This window comes from Notamacropus eugenii, chromosome 1, assembly GCF_028372415.1.
Source record: "Notamacropus eugenii isolate mMacEug1 chromosome 1, mMacEug1.pri_v2, whole genome shotgun sequence".
NCBI lineage: Eukaryota > Metazoa > Chordata > Mammalia > Diprotodontia > Macropodidae > Notamacropus > Notamacropus eugenii.
In genome coordinates, this window is record NC_092872.1 from 678329252 (window position 1) to 678349389 (window position 20138).

At 37.0% G+C, this 20138-nt stretch overlaps 1 protein-coding gene across 1 annotated transcript; it reads right to left on the reverse strand.

Moving 5' to 3' along the window:
* Positions 1–580: 580 nt before the first annotated feature.
* On the reverse strand, positions 581–19529 carry LOC140521136 (uncharacterized). The gene is made up of 3 exons (XM_072635872.1): positions 18470–19529; positions 3118–3313; positions 581–1507 (listed from the first exon to the last, which is right to left on the reverse strand). The coding sequence occupies exons 1-3, from the start codon at positions 19355–19357 to the stop codon at positions 1329–1331; spliced, it is 1263 nt and encodes a 420-aa protein (XP_072491973.1). The 5' UTR covers positions 19358–19529; the 3' UTR covers positions 581–1328.
* Positions 19530–20138: the final 609 nt, after the last annotated feature.

Sequence of the window (20138 nt, forward strand, 5' to 3'; positions counted from 1 at the left end):
TGTGTGTGTGTGTGTGTGTGTGTGTAGGGGCTTGCTTTTCTTTGCTGCTCCCTGAGGCAAGAGAGGAAAGATGAATTAAAGTGAGAGACCTCAAGAGAAAGTCCCACCCTAAAATAATCCCAGAGATAAGCATTCTCAAGGACCATCAATTCCACCCACTTCCCCAAACGCAAATGAGAAAGTGTTCCTTATCCAAACTGTCCTCCGCAGGGACTTCTGCTAGGCATCACTATGATACAGTGGTTTGGGGGCTGGGGAGCAAGGGGGTGGCACATAGCCAAGAATTACAGAGTCTGAGAAGTCTGGGAGGATCTGCATGGATAGAAGAACCTCCCACTGATGAGATCACGGATTTAGTCATTCATATACACATGCATTCAAAACACATTCCTTAAGCTTTATATTATAGCTTGGGCACTGTATTTAATGGTGGGGGAAGGGAAGGGAGCAGAGAGCATAAAAGTTTAGATACCATAAAGTCTATACTTCAGGGAACTCCCAGTCTAGTAAGTATCTAAGTAAACATTTCTTTTCAATTCTTCATTTCTTTTCAAGAGAATTTTCCACCAATTTCATAAGTACTGTTTTACATTTTATTTAACTTATGCATTAGTACAATACAAAAAAGACCAACAATACTCGTATACTATATAAGAAACAATATCACTTAAATAACTATTGGAGATGGACATTATTTATAGGATCATACACAATCGACATTTCTCTAATGGGATGACTCATAGTGCATTAATGAAGAGAATTGACATACAAGTACAGTCTCCACTCCTTATTTTGGCACATGTTTTAAGAGAGACACTAAAGCTAACTGCAGACTCCTCTAATGGAACCACTCTAAGATCCCTCCAAAATGTGATATCCTCTGTACTATGTTTTGAGGTCCCTCCCAGCTCTCACAGTTTGTTTTGTATATTCTAAGATCCCTTCCTACTCAGACATTCTACAATAATACTTTTACAAGTATGGGGGGGACAGATCCTGGTACCTCACTCTTTCTTGTGAAAATCCTAAGGGATCAAATGCTGCATTTTTTTTTTATCCTAGGTAACCCAGTGAATACTAAGCAGAACAGTGATGTGTGTGTGTGTGTGTGTGTGTGTGTGTGTGTGTTTCCAATGTGTGAACTTGAGAGTTCATTGGAATCTTACATTTTATAACCCATTTTTTTTTTGGCCTGCATTTAAAGGCCTGGAACCATCATGACACCATTTGCTTACTAGGAGTATTTTGACAAACTTTGGAGGATTTTGCAAGAATATCCTGGCTAGATAGGTCTATCCTTTATAGAAGACCTATTCTCTTTGCTTGATTCACTCAAAGTGAGCACCGAACAGCCCATCACCTTTAGATTCTTCAACAATTTCTCTGGACTGTTTAGTGTTAGATGACAAAGGTTGGAAAACATCTCTATGATCTCCGGCTGTTGCCACATTAGTGGCTGATTCTTCATTTGATTCCAGGTCCCTCGGTCCAAGACTCACACCATACTCTGAAAAGAATTCAGATTCAAAAAGGAAATTATAAGTAGTGGTTAGAATTTAACTGTTAGACCAAGATAAACTCACATCTGAAGTACAACTTTGATTTTACTTTGAAACTGAAATATAAAGGTATACTGTGCATTACAAAGAAGAGTGAGACAAAGGAAAGCAGACTACAAGCTCTTTCCTCTTTCTGAGATTTTTTCCCTCATCTGTAAAATGGGGATAATGAAGCACACACAACCTCCCTCATTGGATTATCTTGGGGAAAACACATTATAAACTGCATGGTACTAAATGAACTACTGATACTATTATCTTTGTGTATCTCCCTTTCTCCATGGCCCTCATCCTTCCCCCCAAGCATAACAGTCAATAAAAATTCTCCCTCCAATTTTTTTTTCTCCCATAGTCAGCTAGAGCCTAAATACCAGAGTTACTCAAGTAAGTGAATGGAAACATAATGCTTAACACAAGCAATTTTGTAGCTGAAGTACTGTATTCAGTTCTCATTTTCAGGAAAGGCATTGAAAGCAACCTGAGCTTGTTCAAAGCAGGACAACTAAGACTGAAGACATGATGGAGGGAGGGGCATGTCTAGAGACTATACCAGATGAGTGTTGATTGAAAGAACTGGAGATGTCTAGCCTGGGAAAGAGAAGCAACTTGGTAGAACAGAAGAGCACTAGATTTCAAAGCAGAAGATCTGGGTTTGAATCCCGGCTTCTCTTATTATTAAATGAATAATTTCTAGGTGGTGTGGTAGATAGAGCACTGGTCCTGAAAACAGGAGGACCTGAGTTAAAATTTGGCCTCAAACACTAGATGTGTGACCCTGGGTAAGTCACTTAACCCCAATGGTCTTAAAAACAAACAAACAACTAAATGAATAATTTGGGGGCAAGTCCTCTGACCTATCTGAGACTTGTGTTCCTTAATTTTAACAGGAAGGGGTTTGATTAGAAGATCTCTAAGACCCCTTCCAACTCTAAATCCTTAGATTTAGGAAACTTGATTACCTGAAGTACTTTGCTAAAGTAAACCAAGTTAGTTCTACTTGGCCCTAAAGTTTAGAACTCCTAGTAACTAAGTTTTTCCACAGAAAGACTTTCTTTAAGCTAAAGCTGTGGTACAGACTTCCTTGGGAGATAGTGAGTTCTTCATCCCTTGAGGGCCTCAAGGAAAGACTTGATGACAATTCCTTGATGTTATAGGGGAGATTGAGCACTGTGCAATAGAATAGTGTTTGAGTCTGATGACCAGGGTTTAAATTCCATTAGACTGTAGGCTCTTTGAGAGCAGGGACTATTTTTGGCTTCTTTTTATAACCCCCTTCCATAGCGAAGTACCTGGCATATAGTGGGAACTTAATAAATGTTTCCTTGCTGGTCTCTGACCCTTACTGCTCACATGACCTTGGGAAAGCACCTTAACCTTGTAGGGCCACAGTGTTCTCATGTGTAAAATAAGGGTATTGGGGTTCCTCTGTGGCTCCTCTTCAGGTCAAGGTTACACTGATATCTTTTGAGGTTGTTTCCAACTCTGACATACAACCCTTCTCTGATTACAAATACCTTGGATATACATTTTGAAACTTCATGGAAAGCTGGCAGCTCACCAGTATCAAAGCTGAGTGGAGGAGCATCTTCTTCCTCCACCATGACAGCAATGTTGTTCCTCTTAATATAGGTAGTTGTGATCTTCTTACAAGACAGCAAGATCTCAAGGAGCTGCTGGAGTGACAGACCACTCACTTTTGGGTCTCCATCCATTTTGCAGGCACTGAAAACCCGATGGTAGATTTTCTTCATTGCCTGAAAAAGGAGAACAAAAGAGATCAAAGTTTAGTGACTCCTTTGACAAAGATCTCACATTTGTACATATTACTTTTGCACACCAACATACTTTTTGTTCATCGTCTCATTTAAGCCTCATACCAATCTTATATGGGATGCAAGAGAGGGCTTATATCAATTTCTTTTTACATTCTGGTGTTTGGAGAGAAAAAATGTCTTGACCCAAAGTTACAAAGCTAGTAATTGATAAAGCAAGAATGAGGTCCCCCATCATATATCGCATATCATAGTGCCTGGTCTTGGAAAGGATGATAGACATTATCTATTCCTTCACTGTGATTTTATGGAAGAAGGAACTGAGACCTAGAGTGGGGAAAGGGGCTTATTCAGGATCACACAGTGAATGGCAAAGCCAGGGCTCAAACTGGAATTTTCAGACTCCAAATCCAGTACATTTTCTACTGAAATATAGCTAGTTATTTCTGGATCCCAATCCTGAATTAGGGCTGAGAAAAATACTTCCCCCCACAAGCCAGCTCCCAAATTTAAAAGCTAGATGCATTTTGCATGTTACTATTGAACCTCAGGGATCTTGCCAGAATTGTATGGAGGGGATTGAAAGATTCACATGAAAAAAGTAAAAAGGAGCTAAGGGTCCTTTTTAGGACCTTCATGTTTAACTATATAATTGGTAACTCCAGTTCCCTTCTCACATGACCCACATCCCACTCCATCATGGGCAGAGAATGGAGTCCAAATCAGATCTGGAGTAGTCAGTGGGATTGCCATAATTGATAAGAAAGTACTTTGATCTTCTTTTTCAAATTAGGAGGAAAGTTGAGTTTAAATAAATAGGAAGAGTAAACATGATGTACACACTCAAGTAAGATTTTGTTTAAAAATATTAGGCACTACCCTGTAGAGATAACATGGTATAGTAGACAGAACACAGGACCTAGAATCAGAAAAACCTGGGTTTGAATACCACCTCTGATGCTTACTAGTTCTGTGACCATGAGTAACTCATTCAACCTCATTGAGCCTCAGTTCCCTCATCTGTAAAATGGGAATAACAATTTATTATTATTAATCAATTATTAATTAATAATAACTTATTTTGTAGGGTGGCTATGAAGATCATGTTAAATAATTTATATAAAGTGGTTGGCAAGCCTTAAAGATCTATATAATTGAGAGTTATCATTAATATTGTCACCCTTATTATTAATTATGAGATATCACAACAACTTGGAAACAGGTCTTTGCTAAGTTATACCCAAAATGGTATTTCAGTATATTGGAGCTTGTCATTTCTCAATCATGGTGTTCATTTTGTGGGTTCAGTAGGCCAAAAAGTAGTTGCAGACTTGGTGTCCACAAGACTCAAAACATTTTATGATCACCACATTTTAAGCAATATAGAAAATATTCAAAATCCCTTCTCTTTTGATCTCAGTTTCCTCATCTGTAAAATGAGGCTGTTGGATGAGGTGGCTTCTGAGGTCCCTTCCTCAGTCTGGTAGTCTTATGGTTCTAAGTATGTACACCTTTTGCCTGTAGTAGTTTACATGCTAGCAAAAAATCATCTAAAGTTTTGAATCAACACACATACATATAACATACATACACATACCCACATATTTAGAATTTTAAAGCACTATTCAAATATCTGTTGGATATAGTATTTAATATTAAAGTTATCTCTCTATGTGCATTTTCCCTGTGGTCGGAGTAATGTCACTGTATCTCACCCTCCATCCCCAAGCAAGTTGGGCTCATTTTTCTTTACTAGGTATGGAGTCTTTTCTTAAGACTTAATTGGCTTAAAATGTTGTCATGACTTCCTGAGTACAAAACAAGCACGAAGAGATCCAGACTTGCCCTGATGGGAAAGAATGTTGACCTTTTTCAAACCATAGGGAAAGTTGAGTTTGAATGAAAAGGAAGACATGATAGACCACTGTGAGAAAGTCAGAATCAGCAGTTTTACTCAGGTGGTTCAATCCAGTGTATCCTCAATGTGTATCCTTGTTCTCTGGTTCTACCTTTGATAACTGTTGAACAATTCATGAATGTCTCATTCATTCCAATACTGAACAGAAACTATCAGGGATTGGCCTGAATCAAATCCTGTTAGAATAACCTTGTATTAGACTATAGGTAAAATTAGTGCAAGGACCATCATCTTGTAGCTAAATTTTCTATTTCCTCCAACTCTGCACACAGTAGGTGCATAGTAAGTGTTGGTTGAATTAAATGAGAAGGATCTGTGAAGTTTATGACTGGAAACTTGTAGAATTTGGAGTGGAGAGAGACAAGGAGGCAGCTGGTACAAGAAGTAAAGAATCCAGTGACATTCTAGAAGGCAAATAGCAAGAGATAACTTTTTTTTCTTTCTTATACAGCTTGATTCATAAGATTTAGAGCTAGACTAAGCCCCTAAAGACCTCAGAGAATACAACCTCCTCATTGTATAGAGGAAGAAGCTGACATCCAGAGAGTTAAAGGCACTGGTCCACAGTTACAATATTGGCTCAAACAAAACTTTTCATAATGTCTGACTTGTAGTTTTGTGCCCACTTTTCATAATATTTACAAGAATATTTGCTATTTAGGATTTTTGTAACTAAATGCCATCTTTTCTCTGTGAAGGTCAACAAATTTACATTGCTTGCTAGGAAACATCCATCTTTTATGTATATATATAGTAAGATAGTTATCTATATAGCTATATCGGTAAGTTGAAATCTTATTTCTCTAATAGAATTCTTGTGAAGTTTTTTTCTGACCTCTTATCTAGATCAGCATTTATTTGTAGATTTCCAAGGGAAATTTGTAAATGTTTTTGCACATTGTTTTCCCCTATGGAGAATGTCTCAAGTTTATTTCTCTTGGCAAAGGAAAAAAAAGGTTTTTGAGAGGTTTGTTTTTGAGAGATGGAAGGGACCTCAGAGGCCATCTAGTCCAAACAATACACAAAAGTTTTTCTGTCTTCTTTCTATGCTAGAGATATCAATCCCTTTTGATAAAGGGAGCTTATAGGTCCAAGGATTATCTAAATAATTATTCTGTCATATAAACTTCCTGTACCTTGGTTATGGTTTCTATAAGTGTCACATCATTAGGATCTACAAGACATTCAGTGTGTGATAATGTCCTTAGAACAGAATTCAGAAACCATGTAGCATATCTTAAACTACATCTTAAATTTTATGGTAAACCATATCCAATGAAGCAAATGTTGGATATGTTAAAATTGTACTCCATACCAAATAAAATATAACTCCTCATCTCAGCATTCAAAGCCTTCCATAATCTGGCTGCAACCTGGCTTTCCAGAATTATGCCATATGACTCACCTTCAAGCATTCCATGTACATTCTAGCCAAACTAGATTTCCTATTTGACTGGAACTTTCTCGTTGTGGGATCTCAAGCAAATCATTTACTTTCTCTGGTTTCTGAATTCCCCAGCTGTAAAATTAAAGGATTAGACTAGACAACCCTAAGGTCCCTCTATCTCTAAATTTCTGTGTTTGAATGTTCGTTCCTCCTCTGATAGTCTATAGGACCCTGACATCAATTGTCAACCATTCTTTCCCATTCATTTATTAAGCACAAAGGAAAAGAAAGTAATATTTTTGGCTCAGTGTTTAAAAAATGCCTTTTATTTTGTAAATTTAAAGTCATTTTTTCATTGGTTTTCTTTGATTTTTTTAAAAAGATGAAAAAAATACCTATACTCTTAAGTTTCAGGTCTACTGAATTGCCCTCTTTCTTTCCCATGTGATACTATAGCTGAATAACCTTTCATTGCTCTGTCCTGGGGGAAGATGGTTTATATCATCAAGTAAGCAATGTGGTATAGTAAAACAAGTACTAAATCTAGGGTCAGACTAGGGGGTGGGGAGCAGTAATATAAGTAAAACAGAATCTTCCCATTCCTGATGCCAATTAAATCAGTGTTCTATTTCTTTTGACGAATAAGTTAGTGTTATTTTTGCTTTGCTTTTCTCTATCAAGGAAAATTCTATTTGGTTTGGGAAATATGAAACAAACTGGTTAATAGGAAATTGAAGTTCAAGACAAGTGACAATATTGCCATAAAAACATTGCTACCTTCAATATACTCAAGTCTTCAAGTAAAAGTTGGATGACCATTTGTTGGGGAGTTGTAGAGAACATTCCTATGCAGATTTGCATTATTAACATTTTCTCCATTACTTTTTGAAGTCTAAAAAATCAACAAAATAATAAGCCAACCCCTGATTTGTAAAATTTGCTGATTTCTTACATGTAGGAAATTTTTAGCTCACACTGAAAAATTTAATACACATTTCTCATCTAGGTAATAAATTTGTTCCAGTCTACAACTAGATATAGTTCACATTGATTTTAGCAAAGTGTTTGACAAGGTCTCTCCTGCTATCCTTGTAAACAACATGGAGAGATGAGAACTAGGCATTAGTAGAGTTAGTGGATCTGAAACTGGCTGAAAGACTAGAGCCAAAAAATAGTTATTAATGGCAATTTGGAAGGCAAATGCTAATGGAGTGTCACATAATTTGTCTTTGATTCTGTATAAATCATTTTATGAGTGACTTGAATAAAGGCATCTATGATGGGACTATTAAATTTGCAGAAAAAATTAAGCTAGGGATAATGGCTTCTATAGATAGGACCCAAAAGGATCATTTTAACCTAGAATGCTAGAGCAAATTGAATATAGTGAAATTTAATAGAGATAGATGCAAAATCTTAAACATAGGTTAAAAATCTGACCTCATATTACAGAGGTGTGACTAGACAGATGTTTGAAAAACAGTGGACTGCAAGCTCCATATGAGTCAATGGTATCATTGTGGCAACCCAAAAAGCCAATGTGACCTCAGGCAGTAATAGAAAGATGTAGTGTCCATCACTAGGAAGATGAAAGTTCTACCTTATTTGCCCCAGTCAGACAACAAAGTATTATGCTTGCTTTAGGGTGCCACATTTTAGTTAGGACATTGGTAGGATGTAGACTATACAAAGGAGGGAAACCAGGATGATAAATGGCTTTGAAATCATGCCAAATAAAGACAGGCTGAGAAAACAGGATATGTTTAGTTTGGAGAAGAGAACACTCAAGGAAAAGTTGATATTTGTCTTTAAAAGTTGTTGAAGGGCTATGTATTAGAGAATTTGAAAATTGTGAAAGAGCCATAGATATGCTCCCTTTGGACTTAGATGGAACAACTGGGATCAGTGGATAGAAATGACATATGGCCACCAGAATGATATAAAAGTAAAATGAACTGGAAGAAGGTGAGCTTCTAGAGACTACCTTTTGTTGGCTACATTATAGAGAAGATTGTTGGTCAAAGGATGGTCTAGATATGATCTGTGAGGTTGCTTTTAAGACTTAGATTCTATGATCCATGATTCTGTCATGATGAAGCTAAAGCTTGAACCAGGATTTCCTGTGTTCAAGTCCTTTGCTCTTCTGTCCCCAACTGCCATGTATTGAAAAAAATAAAATCATATACTTTGTGACTCCAAGCCTGAACAAGTTTGCCTCTATTAATTCTTCCCAGAATTATCTGGTAAAGGTCATATTTTAAGCTATTTTGTCTTTCTTATATAAGAGAGGGGAAGTGGAGGAAGAGATTTCCTTCTTATTATACCTAAGGAATTGGGGAAATTTCTAGAGCACATGGAGGGTTAAGGAGAGACTGACAGCAGCAATAATACTGAGGGATTTCTCACCTATCTTTCCATTCAACCCCATCTTCCAAACCTGTTAAGGGGTGTATGTATTGGAAGGTGGAATCTCACAATGTTTTAAAATGAAGCATGGACCAGGAAGACATAAATAAGATTTATTATTTTTATTAAAGGAAAGTATTTATGGAAGGTGAGTCTGAGAATCAGCTGCCGTACTTGATTCTGTGCTGTCTTGTGGAAATTTCTTTAGTTATTTCATGACAGATTGAGTACCTAATCTGAAAACCCTCAAGATACTTATAAAATTTCTGAGAGCACAATGTAGGAATCTAAGTTTCAGAATTTGATTCAGGAAATGCGACAGTCATAGAGTGATCATGGAATTCTGATAGATTTTCAGATGAAAGTCAGTCACTTGCTATTTGGTTTAAACTCAAGGGTTCCACACCCACAGGATTGATATCTGCCCCATAGAGGAATCTATGATGACCCTATGAGCTTGGATTTCTGGTATTGGCACTTGAGATAAGGATTTTTTTTTTTTAATTACAGATAATCAAAGATAGGTGGCAATGTCATTGATTGGATCTGACAATTTGTCTGAAATATCTTAATCTAGATACATAAAATCAACAAACTGTTAGCTCTATAAAGACCTTTTGACTACCTTTTTGCTACAGCTATGATTTGCTTCCTTACAATGAAATTATCATAGTAATTTTGAGCTGTGAGGGTCTTAGAAGGCAATATTGTATAATAGAGAGAGCACTTTATTTATAATAAGATCTAGGTTTGAATCTTAGCCCTGTTGGGTCCTGAGTAAACCTTTTTACTTTTCTGGATCTTAGTTTCCTTGTCAGTAAAATTAGGCAATTGAGCAAGATAACCTCTGAGGGACATCCTAGCTAACAACCCAGGGCTTCCAGATCAAAGAAAAAATATAATGAAAATAGCCCCCCCAAAAGAGTTCAAGTACCAAGGAGTCACAGTCAGTATCACACAAGACTCAGCTCCTGCCACCATAAAGAACTTGGAATACAATAATCCACATTACAAAAGATTAAAAGCTTACAATCAAGAATAACTCATCCGAGAAAATTGAGTCTAATCCAATAAAGGGAAAAATGGAACTTCCGTGAAATAGATGACTTCCAAGCATTCCTGATGAAAAGGCCATAACTGAATAAAAATTTTAAAATGCAATCACAAGAGTGAAGAACATAGATAAATGAATTTGATAATTTGGAAGGGACTATATGATGATGAATTATTTATTCTAATATTGGGAGAATTAGTAATAATTAATTATTCTATAAGAATAATAATTAATTATTCTAATATAGAGAGAAGAAGCTAGTTTCTTTTCAAAATCTCTAGTCTTCAACAGTCATAAAGAAAGTTAAATAAGACAATTGGAGCCCCTGGTGTTTGGTTTTGTTCTGTTTTGATGGTCTTATGAGAAGAAGGAAATGGGAGGGAAAGGAAAGTTGCAGAAGACAAAATAAATCCATCTAAATTGTTAGCTTTCCTGCATGTTGCTAACAAGACCCAGCAGGAGGAGATGATAAGAGAAATATTCAGAATAACTTACAGAATATATAAAATATTTAGGACTCTATCCACCAAGACACACACACAAACTATATGAATACAACAAATAAAGGCTAATATTAATCTAGTACTTACTATGTTCCAAGCACTGTGCTAAATGCTTTACAAATGTTTCCTCATTTTACCCTCATGGGCAACTCTGGGACATATCTCCATTTTACACTTGGTAAAACTAAGGCAAACAGAGGTCAAGTGACTTGCCCAGGGTCACACAGCTAGTATGTGTCTGAGGCTGATCTTAAACTCAGGTCTTCTTGTCTCTAGGCCTAGCACTCTAACCACTGTGCTGCCTAGCTGCCAAATACTACAAAACACTCTACAGAAGTACTGACCAAAATAATTGGAGAAATAGTAATTGCTCATGGATAGACTGTGGTAATAGAATAGGAATGATAACATTAATTACTTAGTGCTATACCAATTAAACTATCAGAGGATTACTTTATAAAGCTAGGAAAAATAATAATGAAATTTATTTGGAGGAGCAAAAGGTCAATCAAAATATAGAAAAAGTGCAAAGTGTTGGAAGGAAAGTAGCTTATCCAACATCAGATCTGAAACCATTTTACAAAGTAGTAATCATCAAAATTAATGGTATTGGTTAAAAAAGAGTGAGGTCAACCACCAGAATATATTAGGTACACAATACACAAAAGGAAACAAGCCTAGCAACCTTGTGCTAGATGAACTCCAAATCCCCAGGTAATGAAGTAAGGAATAGTGGACAAAAAAGAAAGGAGGTGACAGAAATTAGGTTTAAACAAACATCTCATACCATAGACCAAGATAAGCTTCAAATGGACACATGACTGAGATATAAAACAAAACAGCATAAACAAATTAGAAGTGGAAAAAAATCTCTCAGATCTGTGGATGAAAGAGTGTTCATGATAAAACAAGGGAGAGGATCACAATGTAGAATTGTGATTATATAAAGCTAAAGAGTTTTCACAACAACAACAATGCCAATATAGCTGAAATGTGAAGGCAAACAGTTAAGTAGGAAAACATTTTTACAACAAGTTGCTCTGACATATGTCCAATATCCAATATACATAAACAACTGAATTCAATATATATGAATAAAAGTCATTATCCAATAGATACATTGTTAAAAAGATGTGATCAGGCAGTTCTCAAGGGACAAATCCAAGCCATCAATAGTCATATGGAAAAAATGCTACAAATCCCTAATAATTAGAGAAACATAAATTAAACTCTGAGATTCTACCTCATCCTCATCAGATTGGCAAAGATGACAAAAAGGGAAAATGACAGTTCTGGGAAGGTCCATAGGAAAAGTGACACATTATTGTGTGATGCCATACATTGTTGGCGGAGCTGTGAAATGGTTTATCTATTCTGAAGAGCAATTTGGAATTATGTCTTAAAAGTCACTATATTGTATATGCCCTTTGGTCTAGTTCTAGAGTGATATCCCACAAAACAACAACAAGAAAGAACAAAAACCAAAATGACAAAGAAAGAGGGAAAAGGTTCCATTTGTACAAAAATACAGCAACTCTGTTAAGGACTAGAAATTAAAGGGTTTATGATCAATTGGAGAATGGATGAACCAATATGATATATGAATGTAATATATTTTGCTATAAGAAATTATTAAAAGGATAGTTTCAGAGAAATCTGGAAGACATACGAAGTGATACAGAGTGAAGTACGAAGAACCCAGAGAACAATTTGTACGATAACAACACTACAAATAAACATAACTTTGAAAGACTTAAAAACTCTGACTAATGAAATATCTAACCATGATTCCAATGAAACAAAGATGAAGTGTGCTACCCATCTCTAAATGCAGATAGAATAAAACATTCATTTTGCGACATGAAAAGTGTGAGATTTATTTTGATTGACAATGCACATTTATTTCATGTCTTTCTTTTCTTCAATTGAGGTATGAGTTGAAGAGAGAAAGGCATTGGGATGAGAATAGTAAAAAAGAAAGAAAGAAAGAAAGAAAACAGGACTATTCAATCATTTTTTAATACACAAAAGAGAACTGAAGCAAGGCCAGGAAGAATCTAAGTCAAAAAAGATAGCTTTGAAAATTAAATTGAATTTATTATGTATTTTTAAAGGAAAGCACACTTTATATAACTGAGATTCACAGTTTTGTATACTGTACTCTCTTTGTTCTGCCATGTATATGAAGATGCCCATTTTCTTTGGCATTTGTTAGGTTCAAGATAAAAATAAAATAAAATAAAATAACTGATTTACCAGTCATACAAGAATGGCTATGTCGCTTCCTAAATCTTCAGCTCTATTGTTTTCTTCTTACAATTCAAAAGATCTCTCATTTTAAATGCCCTGGAACCAGGGTAGTATGGATATTGAGGATGGTGATTAAATCAGCTGCAGGTTAGTCACACTGAATTGTATAGCCTTTGACCATTGTCAAATCCATCTGATAAAAATTATTTATTGACTTTAATGTGAACACAGACTAAGAACAAAACAGTTTTAGAGTAACTGAATCTATAGCAATATAGTAAACATTTCTGAGCTCATTAAATGCCTGCCTTTAACCTCTATGTTTTTCAGTCTGAAATATTTAATCACTTCAGTTTAATCTTTGTTTTCTACCATGAAGTAGCTGGAATACTAATCTGAGTTTTTCCATTAGCTTTAAAAGAACAGAGACCCTAGAATGGACAACATAGAATGTCAGTACTAAAAGGCATATCAGAACACAAAACAGAATGCAAGGGCTGGAAAGGGTCTTATAGATCATATATATGAGGAAAGAGAAGGGAAAAATCTTGCTAAATATCATATAGCAAGTCATTGCCAGACTCAGGTCCACTAACTAGACCATTTTAGTGATATACAGATTTTTACAAAGCTTTCCAGAAAAAAAATTTCGTATGTGTGTGTGTGCGTGTGTATGTGTGTTAGGAACAAATACACTACAATGAGCTAATGTGCCTGTCAACACAAAAGTTCACCTCTTGAAAAGAAATCTCATAGTGATGTTATATGGCTACAAACAATAGAAAACCACAATGATGAAACCACAATTGTAGGTGTCTCAAAGAAGAATATGGATGTTAGTCATCTATAGCAAGATATCAAGTAGGACTCCATAGAGGAAATGGCATATAAAACACTGTTAAAGTCTGGAAAAGGAGACTTGTCAGTGATATATCAAGAATGTGGGAAAACAAATGGTTTACCTTAGTGTTAAATTGTAATTCACAAATTATTTCTTAAAAAATAATCCAGAGTACCTCCAGTATATTGGGTAAATCCCCTATGGAGAATTTATAGGAAAATACGGATGAATTGCAAAAGATGAGTGGGTGTGGAGAGGTTACAATTCGCATCACTGCAAGGACTACCTACACTAATGAGATGAAAAGACAATATGGGTAATAAACATTAACAAGAGAGATTAACACAGGAAAGCAAATTTGAATCCATAAATATTAACCAGACTTGCTGGATTATTAGAATATGACTATACAAAGGTGTAATTTATTCAACATAATAGAGTAAGTAATAAATAGCAATGGAGTAGTATTGTATTAATATAATAATAATAGAAAGAAATCCACAAGCTAATGGATGTCCAGTAGACATCTTAAATTTAATGCATCTAAAACCATTGACATGAGTAGAGTTAAAACATAGGAGAGATGCTATAGAGGCAGAATTGACAGGTTTTGGCAACTGATTACGTATGGGCAAGGAGGGAAGTGCATGTGGGAAAGTGAATAGTCAAGGATGATTCAGGCTTCAAGCTTGGGTGACTAAAAGAATAATAGTGCCCTCAGTGAAATTAGGGAAGTTAGAAAAAAAGGGGAAAATATAATGAGATCTCTTTTGGATGTATTATGAGCTATCAATTTGGAGATATCCGTCAGGTGGTTAGTTCTAGGACCGGAATTCAGATGTGTTGGCTATGTAGATTTGGTTGTTAGTTGCACAGAGATGATAATTGAACTGGTGGGAGGTGATGAACTCAGTAGGAGGGAGTTGAGAAAGACAAGAGGACCAAAGAATGAGCTCAATGGTAATAATCATGAAAAGAGGTTGAGACATAGATGATGATCCAGAAAGGAAGACTAAAAAACATAGCCAGACAAGTAAGGAAACCATGATAGTTCATTGGCACAAAACCCATAAAATAGGGTTCGTTGTTCTTTTTTCTTGTGAATGTTTTATTACATTTTGTGATTTTTAAGAAAATATATTACTCCAAGGAAATGTACAAGAGCTGTAGCTTTTAAAGAGTCCCTACCTCAGTGATTGCTGATAATAGTGTCTACTGGCACTATATGGGGAAGTGAAGTTTTTCAAAAGATATTTAATTCAGAAATAAAATAAGATTAGTTGTACCAAATTACAAAAAAAGGTGAAGTTAAAAAACCTCAAATTGGCAAGTTATCGATGCAAAACAGCCTAATTAATCTTCATAAACTTAGAACAGACCCATAGGCAAATTTTTATAGATTCTTCCACAGTGTAGTAAAGGCTTCCTGAAGATGGAAGTACAGTGAGAATAGTTTAAAAAGGCAGCTAATTATTCTTATGAAGAAAATGTGCATGTCATAGACAAAACAAAACAAAGACTGGAGTACTGAAGCTTGGAGAAAGATAATTTTTACTATTAAAATTCACTTTTTCACTCAAAGCCATAACAAAATCATTGTCAGAAGTCTAAATGACCTTGTAAGTTCTGGACATCTTTATCAGACATTCAAAATCCACTCTCCAAAAATTTTTTTGGAAGATTTAAAAAATTCTACTGGACCTGAAATTCTAGATGATTTTGGGGTATAGGGACATGACTCATGATTTCATTGGGAAAAGGAACTCCTGGGTAAAAAATTCCTTAAACCCTAAAATTCCCCAACCAGGTTGGTTCCTTTTTTTGCACTTAGTCTTGCCTACAATACCAAAAGGATAAGTGACTTACTTCCCTTGTGTCATAAACCAGTATGTCTCAGAGGTGAGATTTAAATGTAGGTATTTTAGGCTCTGAGTTTGACTTTCTAAACACTATACCATACTACCAAATAAAATAATATATGAAGAAGCTGAATTATACTGGAATAACAGAAATTTCCAAATAAAGATGGAATATTATATACTGTACTATATATACCTCATACCTTTACACATGTCACAAAAGGTTAAGGAGGTTATCAATAGCACAGGAATTCACTTGTTTGAAATATCACTGAAAACTTGTGGAATAGAATCAAGCCTAGACAGGGGAAAACTGGATAGTTCATTAAAGGTATAATATCAAATGTGATAAAAATTCAGTGTTATGATTAAAAAAAACTGAAAGAATATGTAAAACAAGACATTACAGTAAAAGGAGGATATATTTCATTTTAGAAAGGGTTTTTAAGATGTTATAACACTTATTTTATTTTAATAAATATAGTTATTTTACTTTATCCTAGTTAAATTGCTCACCACTGTAGAAATTCAGACTGAGAAGAAACATTAGGGCCATAGAGTCCAACCTCAACCTAACCAGAAACCCTCTTTCAAAATATCACCAACAATCAGACCTCTAGGTAGCAGGAACCCACTCTCTTCCATTCATTTTTGGAGAGCTCTATCATTAAGATTGTGCTTACATCAAGTCAAAATCTACCTTCTTGCAATTTACATAGGAAATTATAGGACTTAGAGTTGAAAGGTGCTTTAGTCTGATTTCATCCAGCCTCTTCACTTTACAGATAAGACAGAGAAAACCCAGAGAGAATTTACTGGCCCAAGGTTGTGCAGCTAGTAAGAATAAGGGCCAAAATTTGAACTCATGTCCTCATTCAAAATCCAATGATCCTTTCAATATGCCATGCTACCTCCTATCCATTTATCTTAGTTCTGTCCTCTGGGACTGAGCAGAACCAGTCCAATCCCTTCTTCATGATAATCCTTCAAATATTTAAAGATAGCTATCATGTTCCTTCATAAGCTTTCTGTTCTCCAAACAAAATGTTTCTGTTTAGGAAAAAAACAAAGCCTATTCATCAACCTTACTCTCTGACCCATCCAATCATAAAAATACTAGATCAAGAAGAATTCTTTCATATGTCCAAGGAAAACACATATTGTGATTTTAAAAAAATCTAAAATTCAACAATTCCCTAATATTTATTATCCTGAATAGAATTGGTTTCTGAATGTAGTCTTCTCTCTGAAAATGGTAGGTATCAGTGGAAAGAGAATTTTACATCAGAAAACCTGGGTTCAAGTCCTGCTCTGCCATTTACCAGTAGTGTGATCATAGGCAAATGAATTAACATATCTAAGTCTTTCCCTACTTTTGTAAAATGGGGATGACATACATTGTGAAAATTAAATAAGATGAGCGATATAAAGCACCACATAAAATAAGCTATAATTAACGTAAGAAAATGTTATAATATCATGACATATCTCTGGAAAGAGAATTATAATATAAGTACCTTTATGTGTTGCTTTTAATTTTTGTATTAACAGCACCAACCACAAAGCCTGCCATGTAGTAAATGCTTAGCAAATTTCTGAAGGATTTAGTTTGGTGAAATAAGTTTATAAATATGCACTTAAAACAATTACACAAAATTTCTTCTCTGAGACCATATCATGTTATGGAAATGACTTGAATTTTCAAATGCCAGAAAACAAGCTCTGGCAAGTTCTACCAAAAAATTACTGTATGAAAAAGTTAAGAAGAAAGCTTTTTTTTCCCAAATAAACATTTTATTCATTTTTACTGTACTTGGTTTTTTAGTGATGCAGATGATAATAGATTACACTCAAGTTTTATAAAAGTCAGGGGTTTTTGGAGGGGGGGAGGAATTGGGGCCCATATTTGGACCAATATAGTATATCAGAAAAATAATTTCTCTTTAAAATTAATTTCCCTTTTTGTTCTACACATTGAATTAGAGTTGAGGGCAATAAAATGGTGCATTTTGTATATTAGAAAGAGGCTTTCTTCTCCTGTAAAGGAGTGTTGGGATTTAAATTTTGGAAGGCTCCTGAAATATAGAGCCTCCTGTAAACTGGGGATTTTGAAGGTAAAAATTCTATGAAGGCAAATGCTAATGAAAAGCAAACCAAATGTGAAAAAAAAGTATTTCCAAATTTCATATAATGGTTTGGGGGCTTCTAATAGGTCTTATCACAATAAAATAATACAGGTGATCTCTTATCACCTTGAAAGGGGCGAGCAGGGAGTGGAAGGGCTTGAATCATTGCTAGGGGACAATCCAGAGGCTTTGGGCACCCCTAATCATCTCTCTCTCATGACCTCTGTGATAAGGGCCTTGGAGGGAGTTATTTAACTAATCTAAGCCTCTGTTTAATGGACACAATACTTGTGTAATCTGCACAAGTTTCTGTGAAGATCAAATATAGTGGACTGACATAGAGTTATGTAAATTCAAAATATTTTGTGGCCCATTCTGTAAGTGTCTAACAAATAAGTCCTAGGATTCCATGCTAATCTCCCTACTGTACCCTCTGCAGTGAGGGGGTGGGGCATGAGGTAGAAGCATGGATGACTGTCTCTGTGAATGACTCACATACAAATGCCTGAGATCGCTGGCAGTTCTCTCACCTTGGTGTCCAGGAAGACAATGAGGTCAGTGGACAATGCCTACTATTTTGAGTGACTTAAAGTCCTTCATCCTGCACGTTCCCAATTTAATTTTGTCCTCACTATCCTCATCTTCATACTGATGTCATATATGATACTGGATGTCAGCCTTGTGGGCCTCCTACAATGTGGATGGGGAGGACCAATTAGTTATAGAATCCTCAGACCACTTTATGGGTGGCTAAGACAGCCCCAGAGACTGACCCACCCAACTGATATGCTCACCTTGGTGTCCAGGAAGACGAGGATGTTGGTCCTTGCTCGACAGGCCTCCTGCTCCAGTAGGTTAAGCAGGTGCTCTTGGAAGGCTCCTAGCCGAGGGAAGAAGCGTCCATTATCCCAGCAGCTGTCAATGCGGACCGAATCCACTCCCCAAGGACGCAGAGAACGAATGCTGCCCTCATCTAGGATTACTTGCTGTGAGCGGGACCGCAGCAAACCCCCTGCTCTTGCGTCCAATGTCGTCAGTTTCAGCACCAGACCCGAGCGGACAGCAACCACTACACCTGCTAGTCTCACAGGCCTGGCACCCATCCCCAGTACAGGCACATTGGTCCAGGGCCCAATCTCACATAAAGATGAGGACTTCTTTGGACCCCAAGCACCAGAAGGCTCCCTCGGCTCCTCCAGCTCTGCCTCTCTCTCTGCCTCTGACTCCGTCTCCATCTCGGGCGCTGCCTCTCGCTTATGTTTGGGCTCCTGCTCCGGCGCCCGCTCCAGCACCTGCTTTGCTTTTGCCCCTACCTCTGCTTCTGTCCTTGTCTCTACATTTTCCTCTGCCCCTGCCTCTGTGTCTGGTTCCTCTTCTTGTTGCTGAGCCAGATCCAGGACCCTCCATCTAAGCTCTACCACACTAGCCCACAACGCAGCGTACAGAAGCAACAGAGCCGCCAACGTGGGGCCTAGTGCTATATCTTGCCCTGACCACTCCCCCTTCCAAGTCCATGTCCATGTCCATGTATCGGTCTCAGGGCTCGATCCGCTCCCAGTCGTAGGCGATGGCCCCCCTCCAGCTCCAGCCACTGCCACGGCTAGGATGAGGGCTTCAGGCCCCATGTTTACGGCTGCCAGACCTCCAGCCCCAGCAGGGGCCTGTCCACCCATGACCTCCATCTTCAAAGGCAGCTGTGCCCACTCACCCTGGGCCTCAGCTCCCTTCTCTCTTCTGCCTCACTTCAGCCGCGGTCTCAAGCCTTCCTTCTCTATCTGACCTGCTTAGGCCGTGGCTGCCTCCCTCTCAGACTTCTCTGCTCAGCGCAGTATCCACCTTCCACACTTCTCCACTGCTAGTAGCTCCTCCTCTTCTTTCTCCTCCCACTTCTCCACCCTTTCCTCCGCTCCCTCTGCCTCCTCCTACTGCTTCCCCTTCTCCTCTTGGATTAGATATTTATAGAATTTCGTATTTTCTGTACTACGATTTCTTCCAGTTCTAACACCCTGTGCTCTATGTTTTAAGATTCCTCTCCCTCTAACAGATTGTATTCTAAGGATCACTGAAGTGGTTACAGTCTATATTTTCCTAGGTCTGAAAGTCTATGACTCAATCTATTCATCAGGTCTCTCTCACTTTGGTCACTCTGGTCTAAATTTTAACTCTCATTCCTTACACAGAAAAGAGGACATGTTGTATACATATCATCTCCCTAAGTCCTGGCTCTGACTAGCGAGTTCCTTTTTCTGGGCCTCAGTTTTCCCACATAAAAAAATAGGGAGGCTGATGAACCCTTTCAGTTTTGATAGTTTATGGAAAAAACAGTCACTGGGTGATTGTAGATATAGGTACCAGTCAATGACTTTAACCACTCAATTTTTTTCCCCCATTTTGCTCTGGGGAAAGCAAAGTCAGACCAGTCTTGTTGTAGGAAGGGATTCCTACAGAAACCACTGTTGCTAA